The 23696-nt window shown below is 52.2% G+C and overlaps 7 protein-coding genes across 7 annotated transcripts; 4 read left to right on the forward strand and 3 right to left on the reverse strand.

Annotated features, from left to right (window-relative positions):
- Positions 1-524: 524 nt before the first annotated feature.
- GLOTRDRAFT_94676 (uncharacterized protein) lies at positions 525-1642 on the forward strand (the record flags this gene model as incomplete). Its single annotated transcript, XM_007869569.1, has 3 exons — positions 525-950; positions 1009-1359; positions 1415-1642. 3 exons carry the CDS (start codon positions 525-527, stop codon positions 1640-1642), a joined length of 1005 nt encoding a protein of 334 aa, XP_007867760.1.
- Positions 1643-2154: 512 nt separating this feature from the next.
- Positions 2155-3294, reverse strand: GLOTRDRAFT_94677 (uncharacterized protein; the record flags this gene model as incomplete). The annotated part of the gene is made up of 1 exon (XM_007869570.1): positions 2155-3294. One exon carries the CDS (start codon positions 3292-3294, stop codon positions 2155-2157), a length of 1140 nt encoding a protein of 379 aa, XP_007867761.1.
- A 3885-nt stretch (positions 3295-7179) lies between these two features.
- GLOTRDRAFT_130754 (uncharacterized protein) lies at positions 7180-7668 on the reverse strand (the record flags this gene model as incomplete). The annotated part of the gene is made up of 1 exon (XM_007869571.1): positions 7180-7668. One exon carries the CDS (start codon positions 7666-7668, stop codon positions 7180-7182), a length of 489 nt encoding a protein of 162 aa, XP_007867762.1.
- Positions 7669-9438: 1770 nt separating this feature from the next.
- Positions 9439-10056, reverse strand: GLOTRDRAFT_44965 (uncharacterized protein; the record flags this gene model as incomplete). Its single annotated transcript, XM_007869526.1, has 3 exons — positions 9439-9607; positions 9695-9866; positions 9888-10056. 3 exons carry the CDS (start codon positions 10054-10056, stop codon positions 9439-9441), a joined length of 510 nt encoding a protein of 169 aa, XP_007867717.1.
- A 3093-nt stretch (positions 10057-13149) lies between these two features.
- On the forward strand, positions 13150-14733 carry GLOTRDRAFT_94678 (uncharacterized protein; the record flags this gene model as incomplete). The annotated part of the gene is made up of 4 exons (XM_007869572.1): positions 13150-13173; positions 13235-13501; positions 13622-14604; positions 14655-14733. 4 exons carry the CDS (start codon positions 13150-13152, stop codon positions 14731-14733), a joined length of 1353 nt encoding a protein of 450 aa, XP_007867763.1.
- Positions 14734-16389: 1656 nt separating this feature from the next.
- Positions 16390-19505, forward strand: GLOTRDRAFT_94679 (uncharacterized protein; the record flags this gene model as incomplete). Its single annotated transcript, XM_007869573.1, has 9 exons — positions 16390-16586; positions 16664-16688; positions 16730-16913; positions 17042-17088; positions 17115-17150; positions 17189-17305; positions 17396-17746; positions 18201-18922; positions 19325-19505. 9 exons carry the CDS (start codon positions 16390-16392, stop codon positions 19503-19505), a joined length of 1860 nt encoding a protein of 619 aa, XP_007867764.1.
- Positions 19506-20978: 1473 nt separating this feature from the next.
- Positions 20979-22516, forward strand: GLOTRDRAFT_100599 (uncharacterized protein). Its single transcript, XM_007869574.1, has 6 exons — positions 20979-21246; positions 21309-21538; positions 21603-21708; positions 21743-22037; positions 22065-22280; positions 22345-22516. The coding sequence occupies exons 2-5, from the start codon at positions 21323-21325 to the stop codon at positions 22258-22260; spliced, it is 813 nt and encodes a 270-aa protein (XP_007867765.1). The 5' UTR covers positions 20979-21246; positions 21309-21322; the 3' UTR covers positions 22261-22280; positions 22345-22516.
- The last annotated feature ends 1180 nt before the right edge of the window (positions 22517-23696 follow it).

Below are 23696 nucleotides of genomic sequence, written 5' to 3' on the forward strand. Positions count from 1 at the left end.
CCTCTACCAGTGCCCCAAACCGTGAACAGAAGTGCAAGCCGACGACACGCGGCTCTCGAAGTACCATATGGTAAACGGGTTAGCAGTCGCATGAAGATCAGAAGAAAGGTATCCTAGAATTCGTCTGCCGCCCATTCGCGAAGGACGCGGGCTCGATAGCTTACTAGACCTTGTGCCCCCCCCCCCCCTCCTAATTGTGGCTCATAAGGCGAAGACAGAAAGGCAAGCCGGCAGTTTTGGCATGCTCAAGTTTTGCCTGAGTAACGCTGAATAACAGGCCATATGAAGAACAATGCTCGCGATGTGGCAGCTGTCACGTGTTGTTTTTCGGGTGACGTGACTCTTGCCACAGATAAATCGGAGCGTCGCGAGTGGTTCTTTTTCTTCGTCTACAACTGCACTGTCTTTCCGTGGCCTCGCAGATCCACCCCGCTGTATTCTATCTGCTTCATCGAAGCCGGTAGTCCCTCAGATTCCCCGTCCTAACAAATCCGGAATACCAGGTCGAGCCACACTTGCCTATCATGACCTCTATCCCGGAAAGTCTACGGAACTTGATTTCTACTCACCGTCTCTCCTTCGCTCCCGCGGACTCTCCACTTAACCAGTGCTCCTACGACGAGCTGCTCGAGTATTTCGATCATGTGGAAGATACGATGCATCTAACGATCACCCCCGACCGTATCCTCCAAGAGGCAGAGCTGATTAGTAGCGTTATGTCTCGGTCTGACTGGACGTCCGAGGATATCCGAGCGACTCACATAGTCGACCTTGCTGAGATGTTTGCTGTCGCTGGTTGCCTACAAGGGTCCTACACCAAGACTGTGGCCAAACTGGCTCGGGAGGTCTTCTACGCGCTGGGAAGGAAATGCCGCGCCCCGCAGGTTATGGGACGCTTCCGGCGTGTGCTCTCGGAGGGTGTGGCTACCTCGTTCCTGGAAATCATCAAGGTGAGGTATTGCTGCACAGACGCCATCCTTCCCTCGCATCTGATGGTCATCGTTGTAGTCCGACCTGTCGTGCTTCGTCGACTCAAATGGTGTGAGCTCAATGCACCCCGACGTCGACGAACGTCGCGAAAGGTTGGTCAATCACGCTGCATTCATTGGGGACCTGTACGCAGAGCGTCTGCTTCCCGACCTGATCTACACGTCCCTGGTGATGGAGCTGTTGGACCGCCTTGAGAATGTTTTGCATTGCCGAATGCTTCACATTATACTGGCGAAGGGCCAATATTCCACCGGAGGGGCTCAAGGCGTGAACTACTTCATGAACCTGATTGACAGTCGGTTGCAACGTCTCATTGAAACGACACCGTTTACCAAGGAAGTCAACCCTTTCTTGTGGAGATGGATAGTAGTACGTCCTCCCTCTCATGCCTGATATTCACGGCGGTGCGCTGACCTGAATGCAGGCAGTAGGGAACGTGGTCATACGAACGCTCGATTGGTACAAGCTCTCCGCAGAGGACCAGGAGGAAGAGATCGAACTCGCCGGATGCCATGATCTGGCTATTCCCGCCGGCAATTGCTTGCTTCTCGCACTGCTGGAAGGCCACTACTCACCAGGCATCGACTTCGCCTGGTTTTCAGGCAGGACAAAGAATTACGCCTGCGTAGCCCGACCCGAGAATAGTATATGAAGGCTCACCCTTCCTTCGCCGTCCCCGACTGTGGTCAATTTTGTACTACCTGTGGTTTCTGCATTGCTTTCCTGTGGAGTCCTTGCTTATGTATTAGAGTACTTTTTCTGATTTTATATGTTTCCCGTACATTCCCCGGCCACTGCACCCCGCGGGAAATATCGTAACAGTCATACATTCGGCTACGCCTCGACAGGACCCTCAGGGAATTCACATGGGTATATGCCGCCCGTCGTGTCGATGCAAAGCTGTGAGCGGCTCGCAACACCCGGCGTTGAGGTTAAATCAGGTCGTGTATCTGGCAGATATGACGAACTGAATCCACTGTCTTGTCGGAGCGTATACATAATCGTGACGTACCCGCTAGCCAGTATCGTTCTTTCGCCTACAGCTACATAAGTGTCAAAGTCGAGAAATAGGTCATCGTCCTCACCCTCGTTAGATTGCTTTAGTTGAGTCTTGACTTCTATTTGAACTTGAGAACGCTGCACAGTACGAACAGTGACTAGTACTCACTCGGTGAAATCGGGGTCCCTGATTATCCCTTCCACGCCAGGCCGGATGCGCCAGACCGGCTTGGGGCGGTAGTTTTCTATGTCGACCGTTTCGAGTTTTGCGACGGCGTACTCCCCGCTCCGTCTAAGGTCAAGGATCTCGCACAGGCTCTCGTCGTCAGCACACCCCTCCGCGTCGTCCGCGTTAAAGCTGATGTTAAGTTTCGCCAGATGCGGAACGGGAAATTGATTGGTGGCTGGATCCCTATGGATGAGAGGGTCGAGGATCTCATCGAGGCGGATTCCTGACGACAATGACCCAAAAATTGAGAGGAAAGATAATGATGGGACCGCTTTTAGTACGCGGTACAGTCCCTCCACATCTTCAAAGACCTCCCAGCAATCAATGTGCAGCTTCCGGAGCTGACTACCCGAAGCCGCGAGCATGCGAGCGAGAAACATGACGAAGGGTTCGAGCAGAGGAGAGGACGACGCAGCGATACGCAAGGCTTGTAATGATGGTGCGACAAAGTTGGGCAAAACGACATCAAAAATGTCGTCTGGAAATTTTAGATCGGCATCCTCCAAATTCGGGAATGTCATTGGACGCATACGAGATACGACGGAACGGTCAAAATGCAAGCGCACAGTCTTGAGCGATTGACACTGTGCCTCGAGGAGCCTGATGACAGAGAGATTGAGGGCTGTCTCCAGCCGGAGTTCAGTGAGTTGAGATGCAGGAATACCGATGTCAATGGAATCCGTTTCACGAATGCTGTCCAGGGATAGAGAAGCGAGTCGTGGCGCTGAGATGTTCGCAAGTGATACCGGAATAACAGGGGAGCAGAACACAGGGATGTATTGCAGGGACTCGAGCAGGGGCAACTCGACTGGGACCGGGAAGAACAGGCGCAGCATCGGCACTACTACGTGGAGCCGCAATGACTTGCAACGGGCAATGCATGATCTCCAGGTTTGGAAGCATCCTTGAATTCCCTCGAAGGGTTTGTAATCCAGATCAAAGGAAACATTCATAGGAAGTGTCCCTGACCGAGCGAGGAACAGTTCCGCCAAGCTTGACAGACTTTCAAGTTCTTGCCGAACGCGAGCTTCGGATGTTTTATTCAAGGAAGAGCGGCGGTGGTGTATGATAGCCATATCACACCATAACCTCGCCGTAGAGCAGGCACAATGTCGCCAACGACGGCAGACGTGTGTCAGCCTGAGGACGAGGGGAATGAAACTACGGTCAAGCCTGTTCCCGTAGAAACCCCGCATTTTATACGACTCCAAAAATATCATGGAGAGCAACTCCACAGGTAGAAGCTGTACAAGTGGTATGGTGGTTGATTTGACGCCATCCATGAAGTAGATCTGCTCGTCTTCGCCGACGGATGTCCGATGAGCACCCTCAACATGAGCCAATACATCGCAGCTGGGTAGCGCACTTACCACTGTTACTGCGAGCGAAATGTCACAATTAATTGCAGCTGTGTAAGTTGCAGGAACGGGTCGCGATCAATCATCAAGCGCAAATCTTGGACGCGTAGCACGTGACGGGTGAACTGTGGCTGTCATCCACCTCATCCTGATGCCTCTTGAAGTCCTGTCCTCTCATGTAATTTGCAGATTGTTCTGACGGCGTGTAGTATTTGCCTACTTACCTTGCTCCGGATGCTTGCAGAACCGGCTGACAGGCATTCAATGGCTTGCTGATTCGCGCTGTTCTATAACCCATAGACGGATCTTCCCGTTCATAGCGTAAAGTACCAGAGGAACAGCTGTAATCAGACTGATACAATGTCCCTGACACACTCAGAAGATAAATCATCAATGACAAGATTTCCAGATCATACAACGCAGTGAGGGTGTTGAAACCAAGTCATCCGCTCCCTCGCCGATCGCGCGACCTATGGCATGAAGTCTCCAATGTTATAAGAGCTTCTTGGTGATATCATCGGCCTGACATGCCAGCCTAACCTTGGGCCCTGCATGCCACCGCTGATATGCACGTCAACCCATTCCAGTCTCGCAACAGAGTATTCAGCTCTCCGCCGGAGGTCAAGCACCTGAGTACCCGACGTAAGTAGCAAGGATATAGTCGGGAGGACCAGGCCAGAGGGGCGTATGATGTTGACATGTAGAGTTCGCAAGGCCGACTGGCGTAAATAATTTGAAGTACGTGAGGAAGGCGGCGAGGACGGGAAGGTGATTGCCGAGCTGGAGTTCCAATGCCCTTGGGAATTGGTTATCAGTACAGTACTGGCTTCAGTGGCAACACGTGGCGTCTCGTTGGACAGGGGCTATTTACCTCGTTTTAGAATGACTTTATTTATATCCTTCGGGCATTATCCCCCCATTTGTACTGAGGGGTTCGAGGGGTCATTTGGTGGTGGTATGCTCCGCTGTGAGGAGATCATGTACTGTATCCCTCAATGCGGACCTCAGTGGTAGCTACTTACCTGCTGGACATAAATTGAGTCTCCTGCCATACTGAGGCGGCCGTCAGGCCGGCCGAAATGTGGCCGCTCAAAATGAGCTTTCTTGATGTACATGTTGTTCTCCGGCAGTGGTTCTACGTTCAACTGCTCGCTCTCCAGAGCTCTAGGAACAGTGATATGCACAGACACACAACAATCACCAAGGACCAAAAGAAATAAACCTAAACCCCGTGATATGGGTGAAGGTGGTCCGAGACAACTGAAGGGTATTTAATAGTTCGAGGGGGAAAGGAGGAGTAAGACGCCGTAGGGTAGTCCGTAGGAAGACCTAGAAAAATAAAACAAAAACCTTAACGCCTGAAACAAACACTAAGGGACGCTCCGGAGTATTTATCTCCAGAAAGTCGCAAACAAAGTCGCAAACCACGGAACCGAGTGTAGGTTCGGGCCCACGGAAGTAAGAAACGCTAGAAAGACTTGTTTAATTTTATTTCGCTATGTGAGGCTCACCGGAGCTAATTGAATCGATGGCGGAGATAATTCACTCTACGAGTCAGGCCTATTGGCAAAGCTAGGGTCGGTTATAATTCGCTAAGTTCGGCGCTTTCGAACTTCTCGGGTCGCTGAGATCGTAACACTAATTCTCTGAGATGGTGAAGTTGAAACTTGTTTTTCTGTACGCTACTTTGTACAATTTATACTACAGGAATGGCTTTGCGACCGTCCGGAGATAAATAACAAATAACCGCTGCTACCCACAGGATTGCTCAGCACTTGCCGCCGCTATACCATGCACCATACGACTTCCTTGCACTCCTACTTGCTCGTCCGAACCCCTAGAGGTCACCTTGACGCTCTGCCACCTGATCCAAGCATTCCCATCACTCCGTGCAATGCGCCGGTCACGTGCTAATTACCTCCGGCCGCTTGCTGACTGATGCTGACCTCATGGTGACTCGTATACGTCCGCACCTTCGCTATCTTGACGGAAATGAGGGGGAATGAGTGCTGGAGGGTGGGCATGAGGACGATGCCCCTCGATAGAAGTGCCCGCGGCCCTGGAGCTAATTCATCTAGAAGTCGCCTTGGTTAAGTCACCCTGGAGCTCGCGTTTGCGGAGATAAATCGCGGAATGGGTCCGTGTACGCCTCCAGGATGCTAGGAAGTCCGGAGCTAAATAGAGCAATTCTTTAGAGCCCATAGAAGCCTAGAGGCGTGTGAGTGCTGTGTCGAATAAGCTCCGGAGGGCTTGTACGATGTGCTGAGTCCGCATTTTCGGGGGTCAGATGATCCTGAGGCTTATCACCGGTCAAGCGGAAGGGAATCGGACTCCGGCGTGCCGCGCAGCGCCGTACTTAAGCAAGTGAGTATTATTATCGAGCGGTACACCTCCAACAGAACATTTGACGCAAAATAGGCAGGGGATTACTGTGGACCCATAAATATCCTATGGATATCGGAGGTCAAGGGCGCATTGAACGCCTCGCCGCACCAGTTCATCCACTGCATTGGATTGGACAAATTCATCCGCGCAAACGGCTGACAATGATAGGTTTAGGAAGGGCATTGTCCCAGTGGGACACATGCATCTTGAGATGACTTGAGACTCGGTGTGCAAAAATCTCATCAGGAAAACCCTCCCTGGCAAATTAGACATAATTTTGCATAATTGGCTCTAGGGCCATATAATGAAGATAACGGGTGGATAAGTTCTGGATAAGTTCATATAACCGACATAATCTCATACAAGAGAACACCAAAGTCATAAGTCAATGTAATTTGGTACATATATACAATCTGATCATGGACATAGCGCGAGCATAAGGCGCACTGTCTCAAAGCGCACAACTGGTGAGAATATTTGGTCGAAGTCTATACCTTCAACCTGTGAGAAGCCTTTAGCAACTAATCTCGCTTTGTGACGTCCATCTGATTTGACGTCAAATACCCAGCGACATTTTATGACTTTATGCCCTTTAGGGCGGTCAACCAAGTCGAAGACTCTGCACCAACGAAGTGCATCCAATTCTTCGTGGCAAGCAGCTCTCCATTCCTTCTGCTTCTCTGGTGGTAAGTGAATGATATTGCGGTACGTCCATTCTCTGACATTGGACATGTCTGGATCATCTGCCTCAGGCGAAATAGCCTTCAGAAGCAGGTAATTAATTAATGGTACTCCCCCTTCCCGGCATAGCTGTGCCAGAAGTAACTCATCAGCGTCATGTTCAGACTGCTGGTCAGAGGCTTCAGGAGCGACTGGCTCATGTGAAGCACCCGGGGATTGAGCAGGAGGGTCGCGAGGTGGAGGGGCAGAGCTAGGTCCGGGAACCTGTTGCTTCTGCTTGGACTGGCGAGGTATGCGAGACGTCTTAGGTTTTTCGCCAACTAAATCCTTCCACTTCTTGTCTGACTCAATCTCGCGATAGGTTTCTACGGGATTCCGCGATTCACCGTAGATATTACCCGGGCGAGTTACTGGTTTCCTTTCTCTCACCGGTCTCCGCGGCTCATCTTGTGGCGCAGGATCCCCCGGAGGTGGAGAAGGTGGGTTCTCAGGCTCTCGCGCCTCAGGCTGCGCAGGTTCGTCATCACGATCCTGGCCTCACCCCTTTTGGGAGTTAGGAGGAGGACGTGAGTCTGGCTCATCGTCATCGGTGATCCAGTCATCATCAGAATTTTCTGGTTTAGGTGCACTTTGCAGCCTAGTGCTTGCCCGTCGCTTTGTATTAGAGCATTTAGGGAACATAGCTTCGTCAAGCAGCGCAGTAGGCTGGGTGACTACACTATTATTGGTGCGCATGAACTTGAAGCCATGGCTGCCATCAGCGACACCAATGTAAGTCATCAGCTCAGCTTTAGGCGATAACTTATTGGGTCTGGTTTCCTTAGGCAGGTAGACATACGCTCCGCATCCAAAGACACGTAAGTGCTTGATGTCGGGAGCTTCCTTGTTCAGGACCTCATAAGGAGTCTGCCATTGATGGTGCTTCAAAGGGGTCCGGTTGTAGACGTGAACAGCATGGTCTACCGCAAATTCCCACCAAGATGGAGGTGAGCAGGACTCTAGCCGCATTGACTGCGCTTTGTCCATTATAGTCCGAATAAAGCGCTCAGCGCGACCATTCTGTTGGTGTGCATAAGGTGCGCTTTGTCAGATTTTTATGCCCTCATCTCTGAGCATCTCGATGAATGCTTCAGATTTATACTCTCCCCCTGCATCAGACATCCACTCCTTAATTTTCCTGCCATATTGATTTTGTACGTAGGCTAGGAATTGATGAGTCTTAGCAATTGCAGCACCCTTGGAGCGCATATGCATGACCCATCCATAGGAGGTGTAGTCGTCAAAGAAGACGATTGTGTACCGATACTTATGGTAGGAGTCTATGGGGAATGTCTTAAGATCAGAATGAATTAACTCAAATGGTTCTTTCGCGCGTAGAGTGGATGGCGGGAAAGCCTTAGAAGGCATTTTGCCTTCCGCGTATCCAGGGCATACTGGGTCTTCCGAAGGAAACTCCAGATTGGTGGGGAAACCTTTGGTGTGTTCCCTAGCTTGCCTCAGGACTTCCTTAGAGGGGTGTCCCATGCGACAGTGCATAATCCCATAATCGACCGCATAGATCGTTGGGAATATAGAGTACGCATCCGGTGCAGGAATTGTACTGACACTGTAGATAGTGTCGCCAGGTTGCCGCGGTAAAAACCTGAATAGAGGTTTGCGCAATCCCTTTTCGTATAGACTTATGTGTCGGTCATTGCCAGACACTTTCAATTTATCCTGGAGTAATACTCCGAGTGACATGAGGCGAATATTCAGGTCAGGTGTATAGTATACTGGAAATAACCGAGTGGTTATGTTCCCGACGTCCTTGATATAATAATTCAGGACAGTCGTACCAAAACCAAGTATTTGTGCAAACCCGTTCATGGTAGACGCGGTTGCAGGTTGCTTAAATTCCTCAAAGTCAATGAAGTCACTCATGTCATAAGTAAAATGCCGAGAGGCCCCCGAGTCAAGGATCCAGGTGTTACCCTGTTGTGCCTTATCTTTCCCTTTACATTTTGCACACGCAGCATAGGTTTGCGCATGAGTGCAATATATTAATGCCAATGTTACAGGACTCAGATTAAGATCTACACTATGCTGCCCTAACTGTGATGGCGCGTCAGTGGAGTCCTGTAAAGGGGAAGATGGCACGTATGAGTAGTGCTCGTCAATAAAGGCATTCTGGTCGAAGCCAGCAGCCTCTGCGATAGTGCGGTCCAGGTCTTCCTCGTCACCGAGACGTCCTTGTCACTACCCCAGTCGATAGACTGGTTGTCGTCGTGGTCGCTGTCCGCAGCATCATCCGCGCGAGCAGCTCCTTCAAAGCGAGTGCGCTTGGACGCGCGGCTGGAGGCGATGGAGTCAGCGTCCTCCATGTCAACATCCGGGTTCGGGTCGACTTGCCCGACAAGAGCGTCCAAGACTTTGATATCCTCTTCAGTGGGACTTATGTCGAGGTCCCACGCGAGCTTGAAGGCTTTCTTGATCCGCTTGTTGTGGTAGTGACTAGTATCTGCCGAAGGAGGCAGGTGGAACGGACCTTGCTCTTTGACCGTCCGAGTCTTGCTGCCAGTAGGCGCGATGTCGAGGATGTGAGCGATGGTCGGAGGAGGAAGGGAGACGGTCGAGGCGATCAAGACGCCATGGGCATGGTGGTGATCGTGGTTTTGCCCTTGACGCTTCTTGCCTGCGCGCTTGCCGCGATAAGGGCGCCTTTTCCCATCTCGCGCATTGCCGCTGCTGCCCTGAGGGCGCTGCTGCTGCTGCGAATAAAAGGAAGGATCACCCGGCTTACGCTTCACCACCGAAATCTTATGTGCACCTAGCTGTGTTGTCTTCTTGTACTGGGATTGCTCCCAGGCAGTGACGACAGCCCATCGTCGATGTCGATCCCTGGACTAAGACTTGAACAACAGAGTCATACCGAGGAGGGAGCGCATTGAGGCAGATCAGTCCCTGAAGACAGTTAGGGATGGTCTGGCTCTCAGAAGCCAAAGCATTAAAATGCTTGGTGATCTTGGCGAAGGCGGGAGCAGGATGTTGATCAGCCGGGATCCTGGTAGTTAACGCCCCACGCAGTTCATTATAGATGGAGGCAAGAGATGAGATACCATACGTGAAGCTGAGCTCCTTCCAGGTTTCTTTAGCCATTGTCTTGTCTTGAATAAGGGTGGCAACGGCAGGGGAGCATTGAAGACGAATTGTACCGATGGTCTTGGTATCATTCAGTCTCCAGGCGTCTCATGCAGAGGTATCTTCACTGGTACTGCCATCCTTGGAGGTGGTTACAACAGGGTCAGGCATAATAATTGTACCGTCACAATGCCCCCAAAGGCCTTGGGACATGAGGTACGCCTTCATCTGTTGGGACCAGAGCGACCAGTTCGAGCCGTCGAGGATGGGGACAACAGCAATCAAGTTGTTCGACATTGTTTGAGGAGCGATTGAGAGATCTGAAATCTGTATTGAGATCTCATCAGTATCAGTGAAGCTATGCAGCCCAATAAGGGCACACTGCTCCATGCTGTTGGCTCCATCAGGGAGTTACCCCAGGATTGATCATCAAGCCTGATGGCTGCTGATAACAGTGCCTACGGCGATGATCACGCATCAAGCCACACTGCAGCCTGTGAGGGCGCATAGGGCGATGTACAGGTGAGCGAGGCGCAACGCGCTGCAGCGAGTTACCGTGCAGATGCAAGCTGCCTGCTTGGGCTCATAACCTGATGAAGCATTGGCCAAAACGCTAGACGATGATATCCCAGAATGCCAGGGAACCAACAAGTACCTTGGCAATAGTCAATACTGATGAAGAGTTATGGAGGCAGCAGCACGCACAGTGCACCCTACACAACTCACCTGTATTGAGTGGATGCTGTAGCTACTGGTAAAGCTCGTATAAACGACCCTTGTCATTAGGCAGCAGAGCTGCAGGGTTTATATACACTGTGGCCCATAGGCTGACTAAGCTACGTGGAATATCTATAATCCTACTGAGCTCCACCTATGATGGCACTGACCCACATGAGCTCCGTGCCCTTGTACAATAATGGAATATACCAGAATATTCCAGAGGGTTCCGGTACGTTCTGGTACGTTGTAGAACCTGGCAGCTAAGTCAGCGCCTAGTTCAACAAATACTGGGATATAAACATATTGGGTGCCCTAGAATGTCGGAAAGGAGCATTCATAGTTGAGATGAAGGTATGCAAGCAGCTGCTAGAATGGTCCCAGATAATAATATCATCCATAGAGACGCGGATATATCCAACCTGATCTAATCAAAGTCATAGCAGATAACAACATTCCGATACTAGGGCAACTTTCGAAATCCGCAAAAGCTGTAGTAGATAAGAAGTCAAATACCGGCATACGAGGTACCATCTCACAGGCCCATCAGATGGTCAGGTACGCCAACCATTGTGGAGTACAGGCAGTGGGATGCTCGGATTATGGCAAGATGTGGGTTTTACGGCTTCCATCCAGCTTTTCCGGGATGGCGAAATGGTATGTCGTGGAAAGGGGGCATTCGCGTCTGGCAGTCGCAGTCGAGATGAGATCAGCATTCATGAAGATGCGGCAAGACTTGGAGGATCTCGAGGATCTACGGAAAGAAGTAGAGCGAAGAATCTCAAACCTGATGCAAGCTAAGGCTAGCGCCAAGTCGATAAACGAGGCACAGAAGTATGCTGACGAAATACAGAGGTTGAAGGAGATGCTTGACAATAGGACCTATGAGAACTATCGGAAGGACGGAGGTTATGATGTTGCATGATCAGCGCACCTGCGGACTTGAGACATTACTGCTGTATGTTGCCCTCTGCGAGACTGCAACCCACTGTATACTTTCTGATAGCAATAACCGAGTGGTGCTTGTCTTCATGTAATATTTATATTCATGCCATAGCTTTCAAGTTGAGAATGGGACTGCTAGCTTGTCAGTCCGCCTATATGACAGTGATCTCCTTGACATTGACATTTCTCCGTCTCAGCTCACTAAACTTTCCCTGAACTCAATACACCTCAATACGTCTATCATGCAATTCCTGGAGAAACAATGCCTGCTCACTCACGTCTCTGAGCTTGCACCTCCTTGGCTGCAACCTATCTCAATCCCCGGGACTAACGTTCCAGAATTTAGAGGAGGCCCGGTAGTCAATTGACGGCGACTGGTTCGATATCATTCCGCCCAGATTGATCGCACCGATTCAGAAGCTGCGCGGAGTCGTATGACGAAGTACTTGAGGACGAGGACCGTATAATAAGCTCCCAGGTTGACGCGTGCTGGCTGCCGCATTGTAAGGTACACTATAACATTGGTCAAGGAACAATCAGAAAGAGGAATTGCCTCTTCCTCGATGCACGCAGAAGCCCAAAACAGCTCGTGCTAGGCGGTTCAATGGCCTCACCCCGCGAGGCTGGAGCGGGAAATACTACCCTTCACTCTCCCAGTGTAAAAGTCATAGTGGAATTGTCGTCATGTGTTCTGTGAGCGTAGAATTGTTACATATGGGATTCTGTAGCATACCTGAGTGAGTTCAAGGACCAGCAACTCAGCGCTGAGCTATAAGCAGATGGACTGCCCGGTCGGGGGCAGTTCGAGGCTGTACATGTCCCCATGCCTACGGGTTGAGTTAGGTTGCTGCGCACGCCAAACGCACGTCGGACAGCCTTGTGTTGGAGAGACAAACGCGCCCGGATTCCTCGCAACTGACATTTGCCTTTTCTGGACTATCGTATCTTGTTGACAGTTCCATACGATTCACCTCAGCAACGCTCGTTATTTGATATTTCCACTTATTAGACTTATGATAAACTCATATCAACGGTATCGTTATCTTTGTTCCTAGACGTATCATAGCATACAAGTACCGCGCGCGTCTCGTACGCCAACCTCATCTTTGCATTGTCCCGGAAGACGTGCTGAGTGAGGTGAGACGCGCGCCATACCCTGTCGTTTGTTTACCGTTTGCTTACATGTATCCTGTAGCCTTTGTTGTCTTGCTACAGGTAATCTACTATCTTTGCATTGTCCCGGAAGACGTGCTGAGTGAGCCTTTGTTGTCTTGCTACAGACGACAACTACGTCTTCGCAGAGATCGTTCATAGCCAAAACCTTGGACAGCACATGACGGATTGCACTACCAAAGGTATGAATGACGGGAAAAACTAAATGTCCTTCATCTGGAGTCTGGAGTGACGGCCAGAAGAGGCTTCGAAGCTTCGACGCACTATATCAGGGCCTTTTGCAAATATTAATGTGAGTAAGTCTAGCAAGCTCTACAGAGTCGACTGAACTTGTGGCATGGCTCTCAGTCAGGAACGGCATGTGTCACGGACGTCCGAACGGACTGTATTGCAAGGACGTTGTAGTAACGATAGCAACGCGGCGTACCACTGCCATAGTGCCAGCTAGCTTAAGTATTCTGTCCCTCAGCAACAGCGGTTTCACTGAACGTCGAGGACACCGGCTGCAGGTGGGACCCGGAGTGATCTTGTCTGACATTGCGATCTCTTGCAGCCATGACCGGTGAAGCTGTCATGTCGGTATGTGAACCAGTTGCTTAATGTTTTACTCCATGCTGAGAGTGACGAGGGCGCATTTCAGTCAGCGCAGGCCAACATTCCTACCGCAAAATGTGTCGAGTTGGCGCCTGAAACACCGGTGCACAACCTGCCTATGGAGTTGCTCTCGAAGATATTCTTGAACCTGCAACTCGAGGGGAAGGAGCTTGGGCGAGAGTTTATGCCCTTCATTCTGACACACGTTTGTCAACGCTGGAGACAATGCGCCTGCTCAATCCCGGAACTGTGGCATGACATAGCCGTCACTGAAGATCGTGACCCCAGCTCTATCGCCGAGATTCCTTCAAAGGTGTGCATTCTCCGAAGATTCCGATCCTCAACAAGTCTGGCGGAACTGTGTCTTGCTCGGTCGGGAACCCTACCGATGCGCATTTCCCTGACTCTGTCCTACGACATAGAGTTGTTAAAGGGCTTCAATGAATGCCTGCAAATTTGGAGAGCATGCTTTGTCCGCTGCAGCTCTATGCGGCTTGAACTGACACCGGCGATGCTGTGCATGATATTCCCGAACCCAATGGAGCTGCCCGTGCTCGAGTCTCTGGCCTTCATTAACACCTCCAACACTGCCGCCCCCACGATCATGCTGACGCCACGGCTTACTTTCTTCATCCTATACAGCTTGGGCCTCAAAGATTCCGCTGCTATTAGCATTCCTCCATGTCAGCTCACTGAACTATTCCTTATGTTAATGGCGTTCGACTCATCCACTGTCCAACTCCTCGAAGCGCAATGCAGTTCGCTAAGGTCCCTGGCCTTGTCGCCGGGGAGTATCGATATGTCTCAGATGCCTCCCATCACCTTTCCGGTTCTTGAAAAAGCCAGTCTATCCTTTGGGAGCCGTGGGTATGACGTCGTCCTGCCCAAGTTCATTGCACCGGCCTTGCGAACCCTACACGTCAGCACCGCACACAACTCTGTTTCCCCGCCTCTCAGCGTGGTCCTCCCGACTATGCTTGCTGCGTCAGGTAGTCAGCTTGAGCACTTAATCATTCAATCCTGTGATGTCATCGAACACGAGGAGGAATTGTATGGAATACTGAAGGCGGTTCCGTCGTTGGTCTTTCTCTCGATACAGGGGGTACTTTTTTGGGACTCCCCGCTGGACGAAGTCCTGCGCGCTCTTGTCCGCAGAGACCCAGCGTCGAACCAGTTCCCCGTCCCGCATCTAGAGAAGCTATTCATCAACATAGAGACGGCCGCTATAGACGGGTGCGCGGATGACGAAGGCTTGTCAGAGGTGCTTGACCTCCGGCGGAAGGCTGAATACGCTGTGGCGAAACTGGAAAGGGTTGACGTGCAGATCAGTAGTGGGATGCCTGAGGGGCCAGCGTCAGGCTGGCACGTCAGGCCGTGGATCGAAGGTATCATCAGGGGGTTCCACTTCGACGAAGAGTGAGTTCTATCCACTCACTGTACCGCCCTGCAAGCTCACGGTTGAACAGGGAAAAAGATTCGTTGTTCCAGGATGCGGAGACGTATGCTGACCGTTGTTATAGCATTCTTGGGAACTTCATGACATAGCTCGCGAGATCGGCAAGGGTAAGGATAATCAGGTATCAACACCTTCACCGCGTTATATGATCTGGAACTTTTATCATTAATTATTCATCGTCTGAGACGTCGTATCAGTCTGACTGCAGTTACTCAGCCATGAGATCATAACGTGATGTCAGCACCTGTACCTCTTCACCGATGCAACTAGTGCGAGCAGCGACAGCGTTCTAATTAGTAGCCCCGATGACATTACCGCCACTTCTCACATTGTGGCTTATCGCAGGTGCGGGCCTGCTATCGCACTCGGTGGTATGGACGGCCGGCTGTATAGATTTTTGTACACCAGCTGGCCATGTTATTGAGATGGCTAGGGGGTCGTCGTCTATGAACATTTCGTCGCATGCGACGGCGCCGAGAGGGTCGCCGGGAGTGAGCATCTCGTGATGGACCACGGCCATCGGTGCGCGTGTCGAGAATTTGGTGTCAAGTCCAACCTGCAGAAAACGACATTTGAGCTTCCGGAGATCCCACTAAAATCCGAACGACGGAGGAGACTACCAGGATACTGACTGATCGACGCCCTAGCGTTCCTTTCGACGTTCCCACCTGAGCTTCTCTGCTCGATAGGTGTATCAGTGGTTTCTGCACCTACGGAGGCATTCCGCCTCAGCAAAAATCCGCGTTGCGCCAGGCATAACTCACCGTGTGATGCAGTATCCTCTGTAACGTTGCGGACCGCCATAGAGCTGCGGTGTACGTGTCGCTGTGTGGAAGTTCCTGTCGCCGTTGTGTTCTACGTTAGATGCGAGCAGTCTCGAACGTGCCAAACGCACGTTCCTCTCTCGTACAAACAGAGGAACTGACCTAGTAATCGCCAACGGGAAGAATCTGTAACCCCAAGTGGAAATGGGAGAAAATTTGACTTCGAGGGGACATAGTACTGCCGCAACTATCTGTGCATCTGCCTGGATATCTGTACCTTTGGCGGGGCTGACTAGCTTGCGGGGATGGTCATCTGCGTGTCGTTAGCTCCCACTGGCACTATCCGTAGGATACCTATAGATCCGCAGTAATCCCAAGCCTACGCTGCGCCAAATATTCTCTGCCGCGAGATGCCATTCGGCGTAGACAGCCGGGGCGCAGAGGGTAGTGTGCTCGACAATCGGGCTGGGTGGCGTATGTCATAAGTCGAACCACCAGATGCTTCTATTGAGAGCTGTCACTGTCCCCGGTTGGTCCCCGGGTCAGCGATTCCGCTTGAGCGGCGTGCTATTTATTCAGCCAAACCACTGTGTCTACGACTGTAGGTGCATCAAACGTTAGGATACTCCGGTATATTCCTGATTGTGAAATGGATAATATACCGTACGATTTCGTGCCGCATGTCATCTCCAGGTGCACAGTCGGGCTGTAGGGTATACATGAGAATCAGCAACTCTCCATTTGCAGACGACGTCATGTGGGTTCTCTGCGATAGAACGTGAGACGCTTGCGGCTCTAATGACGGGCATCCAGCCGTCTGCTTCTGTTATTAATGAAGAGAAATTAATCATCAGGAAACGGGAATCGTACCTCATCGAGATGTATTACTCAGGGGGAATACCTGCGTAACTGTATGGACCGATGAGCGAACGAAAAATCCTTGTGGTCGTCTCAGGTGCAACATTTTTTAGATATGTATAGATGTCCTACCTCGGAAGTCGCGCTGTCAAGCCGCTACGTCGGGATGCCCGGGGCAAGGCCGAGTACGCTGTCGCGAAACTGGAATTGGTTGGCATACAGATGATTAGTAGTGGGATGTACGGCGAAGGGCCAGCGCTAGGCTGGCATGTCACACCATGGACGGAAGGTATCATCAGGGGGTTCCACTTCGATCAAGAGTGAGCACTAAATAATTCACTCACATTAATACCGCCCTGCAAACCACCAGCCGAGGATTCAGGTAATCCGTGCACAGACGTACAGCGCCGCAGGACTCGGATGTACAGGAACTGTACAAATCCATAAATACCACATTTATCAGGTTATTGAGGCGGCTACGGGTGTTCTGCCCGATAAATATTACGTCGGGAGAATGAGCATTGGTCGCGAATACTTGGAATCGCAGTCGAGTCTCGGCTGCAGAAGACAACACTTCAAGCTTCCGGAGATTGCGCGCGGCGGAACAGACGGTCAGAAGACTTGCGGCTGCATTAATGATATCGGGCGTTAGTTTTGGCATTTCCGCTTGAGCTGTTCCTCAAGGGTGTACAGTATCATGATTTCTTCAGCTGCGGAGGCATCCCGTCTTACTATGGAGTGACGACCCGCTGAGATCAGGCGTAACGCACCGTAGGTACCATCCGGCCGCTCGGCCCGGGGGATAATCCAATACTTATGCACGTCAGTAGGCGCACCTTTGTTTTTAGCACCCACGAGTAAATAATTGCGACGCCCTTCCCCTGGTAAGTGGATCAACTGCGATACGCTTCGAATGTGTTAGAGTAACCAGAGCTCTTCGCAGTCAACTGAAAAACACTCGCCAAAAAGTGCTGTTTCCATGGAAGTGCCAGCGGTGCATTGCCTACCCGTCGAATTGCTCTCCAAAGTATTCGTGGACGTGCGTGGAATGCAAGCGCCTGGCGAAAATAGGTTGGGACCACAATTTATGCCATTAATTCTAACACATGTCTGCCGTCGCTGGAGGCAGTGCGCGTGTTCTACCTCAATACTCTGGTGCGATGTGGCCATCACTCATCACAACCTCCCTATGACCCTCCCCGCCTTGGATAAAGCTACCGAATTACGCATTCTACCAGAGCACAAGGCCACGGCAAGCCTAATGGAACTGTGTATCGCTCGCTCGGGAACATATCCCATGGAGGTTTCCCTGGATCTGGACATAGTACCTCCTGAGGGTGTCCGAGAATGCCTGAAAACCTGGAGAACATGTATCTCCCGTTGCAAATTGTTGCGGCTCAAAGGAACGACGCAGATTTTGCAGCTGCTCTTCCAGACCACGACCGAACTACCGTTTCTCGAAGCTATAGCTATGCACTACGTGAATGACTTCCACTCCCCCCTCATCTCGGTAAGATAGGGCCAGTCCATACACGACTACCTTGGTCACACCGTGACAATCACGTGCTTTGCCTATATATGGCAGGTCAGTGTAAGGAAATCGAGGAGATCATCGATAGAAATCACCACTGTCGAGCTTATTATAATTTCCATGGGTCGAGATCCTCAAATGTTTTTTATAGGAACTGTTTGTATGTACTGTATCTTTGATTCTTATAAAAAACATCTGTGGTTTTCTACCTGTGCTCAAAGTTATAAGACCGACTTCGTGCTTTCCCCGCCAAGTGTGACAAAAATAGTCACGTGATAGTAGTCGTACATGAGCTGGCCCTATCTTATCTCTCACGGGCATTCGGACTCCGCGGCTCAAAAGTCTGTTCCTGCCCCGTCTTCATTCCAGCGATTCGCTTGACATTGGTATTTCTGCTTCTCAGCTCACCGGTCTCTCCCTGGGGGTGGTAGACCTCAACCAGTCCATCATTCGACTCCTTCGGGAGCAACGCAGCTCACTCAAGTCCCTGGCCTTGCACTTCATTGACTACGACGAATCTCAAATGCCCGTTACGTCGTTTCCAAATCTGGAGGAGGTAGAGCTAACATTCCGATGCGACTGGTTCATTACCGTCCTGCCCGCAATCATCGCGCCGAAACTGCGAAATCTGAGCGTCACGGCTCCATCGCCTTCCCCCGGTGCGCCTCTCGTAGTATCCCTCGCTGCTATGCTTGCGGTGTCGGGCAAACGTCTTCAAAAGCTATACATCGCCTGCTTCAATGTCTTTGAGTCGGAGCAGGAACTTTACAATATACTCAAGGCAGTCCCTTCATTGGCTTCCCTGTCCATTGTTGGGGCATTGGTCTCTGGGACTCGTTTGGATGAAATCCTTGGCGCGCTCGTCCGTCGGGACCCCGCGACTAGTCAGTTTCCAGTCCCGCGTCTCGAGAAGCTAGACATCCGCTTAGTGACCCGCGACATCGAGGACTGCGTTGATGAGGAGAACCTGTCACATGTGCTTGCCCTCAGGCTGAGGGGGGAGTGCGCCATCGCGAAGCTCGAAACAGTCGATATACACGTCGCCGGTTCCTTCGACAGGCCTGCTCTGGAGTGGCGTGCCAGACCTGGGATGGAAGATATAGTCAGGGTGTTGGAATCCGAGTAGTAAGTACGACCCACGTGCATACTGTCCTGTATTCTCACATCGACTGAGGGACCGAAGCTGATTCGAATAATGTCACGATGCCGTCGAGGACTTCATGGCCCCAAAGGTACTTAGGAGAGTATTGCAGCGTGAGCTGCAATACTCTATGCGCCATGACGCGAGTCTCATAGTTAGCCGATGACGGCCCCAAGGCCAGTGACACGAATTGTGAATCCCGAGATATGCCTACCGCCGCCGCCGGGTTGTCTCTGATTGACGGTGTTTGGGATGGTGGGGGCGAAGTAGGATACTGTCAGAGACTATACAGTCTTGTGGCAAATACGGCTCGGAGAGGCACCGACTTCCCAAGTCTGCTTTCGCATCCTGTAACATCGGATCCGCTGTCTGACTCGCGGCCGTAGCCACGTATTCAGCGATGGCGGTAGCACTACCTACCTGATGGTCCGAGTCAGCCATGTCCAGAGGGTTGCTGTTATAGGCTTGTCCATTTCTCCAGACGCGGTCCTCGATGGCATTGGGAATCTGGATACCCGGACTTACCAAGACCGACGTCGAGATGGTACATATATCGGAGTACTCTGAAGAGTCGGAACGCCCGGCCATCTCCAGTTGCTGACAATCAAGTTGGAAGTGGAAGACGCAGTCGAATGAGTTCACTATTGGATCGACTTGTTGAACTGCCTGGGAGACATTCTGACGATCCGTACCTTGACTGCTCAGCTGGAGCCTGGAGGGGGGGGGGTAAAATCCACGTTTGTGAGCAGCGTAAGTGGTGTCTGGGACATGCGAATGCGGATTCTGCCACAGGAGCTGCTTATATCTGCGATCTCTGAAATATGCTCGCGGAACAATGAATTGCTTTGCACGCGGCATTTAATGGCCTAAAAGACGCTGAGCGCACCACCATTGAGAAAAGCTACTGCGGCAGGAACACCCCCTCTACGCGCTCCCAGTAACACATCGCAGCAGACACGCGCGTCTCCGGGTCTTTCACGAAGAAATGCGCCACCGGATCCGCGTTTCCATTCGTAAACACATCCGGGGGCATATCCACCGCCGGCAAGAACATCACGCTCCCTGCGCAACACCACCATACCATCAGCACGCCACGCACCCTCCTTCAGCGGCATGGACACCCCCAGGTTGCTCATCACCACGTTCACCCCGCCCGCGATCTTCTCCGGGATCACAATGCACTTATACTTGCGCAACTCCTTGTGGAAGGGGTTACTCCCATAGTCCGCCTTCGCCGCCTGGACGAGCGGCCCGCAGGCCTCCCATGTCGTCGGCACGAACCCGTCCGAGCGTGCGCGCATCTCCCGGTGCGCCGCGTCCGTGAACGGGTCGAGCAGCCGCGCGTGCGGCGACGCGGGGTCGACTTTCATCCCGCAAAAGTACCATGTCATCTGGGGCTTGACCGGGATGCAGCCGGCGGCGATGGAAGAAGAAACAGCACAGGAATTTACATACCTTGGACGACGAGGGGGGTTGCTGCGGCCCTCCGTCGCTCGCTGATGCATCGGCTTCGAATTCTGCAGACGCGGCATTTGCTTTCCTGGCCTTTCTCTGCTTCTTCTCTGACTTTTTTTCCTGAATCCGGGCAACCAGGCAATATAACCCGCTGCAACGATGAATTTCGCAGGGACAACGCGAGTTGACATACCTTGGCTTGCGACTCAGACACAGTCGGGTTCATGTCTTCCGATTTAGAGTCCTCTGTGGCGCGCACCTCGCACGCGTCCGGTTCCGTTCTCGCTGTTTTCACTCCAGCGCTGTCGCTCTCCTACATTTGCAAAGTCAAGGAGCTCAAGTCCTGTAGAAAGCAGGCCACAGACCATACTGTACGACGACCGACAGCGACTGCTCCTCCTGCAAGAGGAGGGCTGCTAGAGAGCCTCGGACGCCACGGCTTCTCGTCCGGATCCGCACGCCTAGGGTTCAAGGTTCAGTCAACGGGATTATACGCACCCTGAGCACCCCCCGAGCGCATATACCAATGTAATACAAGCCACAGGCCAGTATCGGAAGACACGAAACAGGGTCCCAACCCACGCAGTCGACGTTATCATGAACTCCATCCTGCGAAGAGAATGGAATAGGATTGGATAGGATAGGATATCTCGAGATGCGGATATAGAACCTGATGTACACGGGTAAAGCATAGATTACGCGGGGGATCCTGGAGTAGTCGTAAAGCAAACAAACAAACAGATGTCGGGAAAGCAATCCACGGACAGGGGGAACATGCAATCGGGAATGAAAGGGAAGATCGTCTGGGCGGAAGCAAAACACACACGCAACCGGAACCCGAAGAAAACCCAGGCTGAATCAGGCGCTGTGCATGAGCATGCAGTCAGAGTGCAACAATGAAAGAGGCCGACTCGCCTCATCAGCAGATGATGCACCTGCAGCACCCGGCGCCGTCGTCCTCGCCCTCTGCACCGTCCCCCGAGGTCGTATCCGTGCCCCGCCGTCTCCGCCGGCCCTTCTTTTTGAGCGTCTCGTCCTCGCTGGGCTGGGCGTACGGCCGGATGGAGAGGTGCACGATCGTTGAGGGGACTTGCTCGCCCGAGGAGGAGGGGGTTGATGCGGGAAAATTGAGCTCTACATATGAGGTGAGAAAATGAGTGATATTTAATATGAGGATGGGGTGGATTGGGAGGGTACGCACTGGCTAAGGTATCGTCGTCTTGGAGTATCTTTCCCAGATGGAGTATCCGTAGGAATGACGGCGCCGGCGGACGCTCGTCGTTCCATTCCGAGTCTAAATTGGCGTCAGCAACGAGTACTCGTAACTCTGTTCCAGACCCCACCGTTAGGCCACGCATTCCACACCAGCTCCTTCACCCGCCCGACCGTCGTCTCCGGCTCGAACGACATCTGCCTCCTCTTCCCCGATACCAGCAAGAACGTGATCGAGCACTTGGGCGTCTGCGGCACGGCCTCCTGCGCCTGCTCCTGCTCCTGCTCCGTCTCCCCCTCCTGCCCCTCCCCCTGGGTATTCACATCCACGACCCCCTCCGCCTCCGACACCGACCCCGGGCGCGTCTCGTTGACCTTCGTGAACGACGTCCGCGCGGACGCCGGCGCCGTCCCCAGCACGTCGATCCGGCGGTAATGGTGCGGCTCCGCCTCGCGCAGGTACGGCGGCATCGACGACGCCGTCCCGGGGCGCGGGAGCTCGAGGTCGATATGGCCGGGCACGGCCGACGCTGCAGCTGTGTCGCTCATCGTCGTCGCAGTCGGCAGCAGCAGCCTGAGTACAGTAACGCAGGGACCTGATCGTGCGAGGCGAGCGGGAGAGGTTGGAGCCGGGCGTGTAAGGGGGGGAACTTGACGTCTATATGTAGAAGCAGGCTAGGTGTGGGGCAGCAGTCAGTCATACGCCCCGGGTTATGGAATCGTAGCGAACACAACGTACCAGAAGCAGCAGTGATTGTGTTTGTCCGACTCCGACGTGCGTTCCCAGCTCTGTCAGGGTTCTGCGGGGGAAAATAAAAGGGCGCGCGTCGAGCTCGCTGTGCTTTATATCGTCGCCGCCGTCGTCTGTCAGACAGCCTGGGCCAGCGGCTGGCCTGATCCAAAGGCTGCTCGAGTCGCGGGATCTGGGCGAGTGTAAAGAGAACCCCGGCCATGTGTTGCGGGGAAAGAAGCCGGGAATTCCCGAGGCGTAATGGGCCACTCGGCATACGCCGGTCCCCTCGCATTCCACTTTGCGCGCTTTTCGCTGCAGAGGCGCTCCTGGATTTAGCCTACATCTGGGCCCTATGCTCCCAGGGCCACTGGGCAGGGAACATGGATTGAGTATAACGCAGTGGAAGATCCGAAACTTATTCTGGGCGTGACCGTGCCAGACGCCGACAAACATAGAACTCGAAGAGCCCTTCTGCGATTCAGCTTCTGCTGGGGTTGCTACAGCCTCGTCGCGTACTTTCTGCCACTGGACTGTTCATTCAACGACGAGCCGGAAAGGGGAGATGGTCCTCTCCGCATTATTGCCCGCTAAATTGACCTTGCCTCCCTCATCTGGCACTTGTGTACTTGTCCATTATGAGTCGGCTCCTATACATCTGTCTAACTGCTAGGGTCTATGGAATCCTGCTCTGTTCCTGAATGATGATCCGCCCTTAATAAGTAAGCCACCTGAATAAGGTGGTCCTCGTACCTTCACCAGGGAATCAATTTGCGGAGTAGATGTGGCACGCACTATACAACGTCCACTGGTACTGCTGTCAGTCGGTATATGTTCGTCAATTCGTCGGACTCGAGGCTTGCGGGCCGTTCAGTAAAGTGTCTCTTGGCGGCATCCAACCATTGCGTTGGGCGTCCCGACGCAATGGTTGAACGCCGCCCCTTGGGAGGTGCGATCTCTATAGATATCTGGAAGGTGTTGAAGCTGCGATGACCGCAGGATCTTCTATTCTCGCATCGGTTCGTGCAGTTACGCAGGTATCCATCTGAGTAAGACATCACGTCAAGGTGGATTCCCCGTCTCGTGTCTTATGATGATTAATGTCTCCCTCCTGAATAACAGAAGCAGACTTCTGAGCTTCCTTTCAGTCGTTATTTGCACGAGCGTCTCGCGTGCTCAAGAGCAGCGTAGGATCTCGTTCGCAAACGTAGAGTTCTTGACGCTCATCAGAATCTACGCGGTAGTGATCATCAGTGACAGCTATATTGTTCCATTCGTCATACATTTGGGATCATCAATGGCAAGAGTATTTAACCTCTTCCGAAACAACTCTCCAATCTAATCCAGATATTGCGATACAA

This window comes from Gloeophyllum trabeum (genome assembly GCF_000344685.1).
Source record: "Gloeophyllum trabeum ATCC 11539 unplaced genomic scaffold GLOTRscaffold_00010, whole genome shotgun sequence".
NCBI classification, from domain to species: domain Eukaryota; kingdom Fungi; phylum Basidiomycota; class Agaricomycetes; order Gloeophyllales; family Gloeophyllaceae; genus Gloeophyllum; species Gloeophyllum trabeum.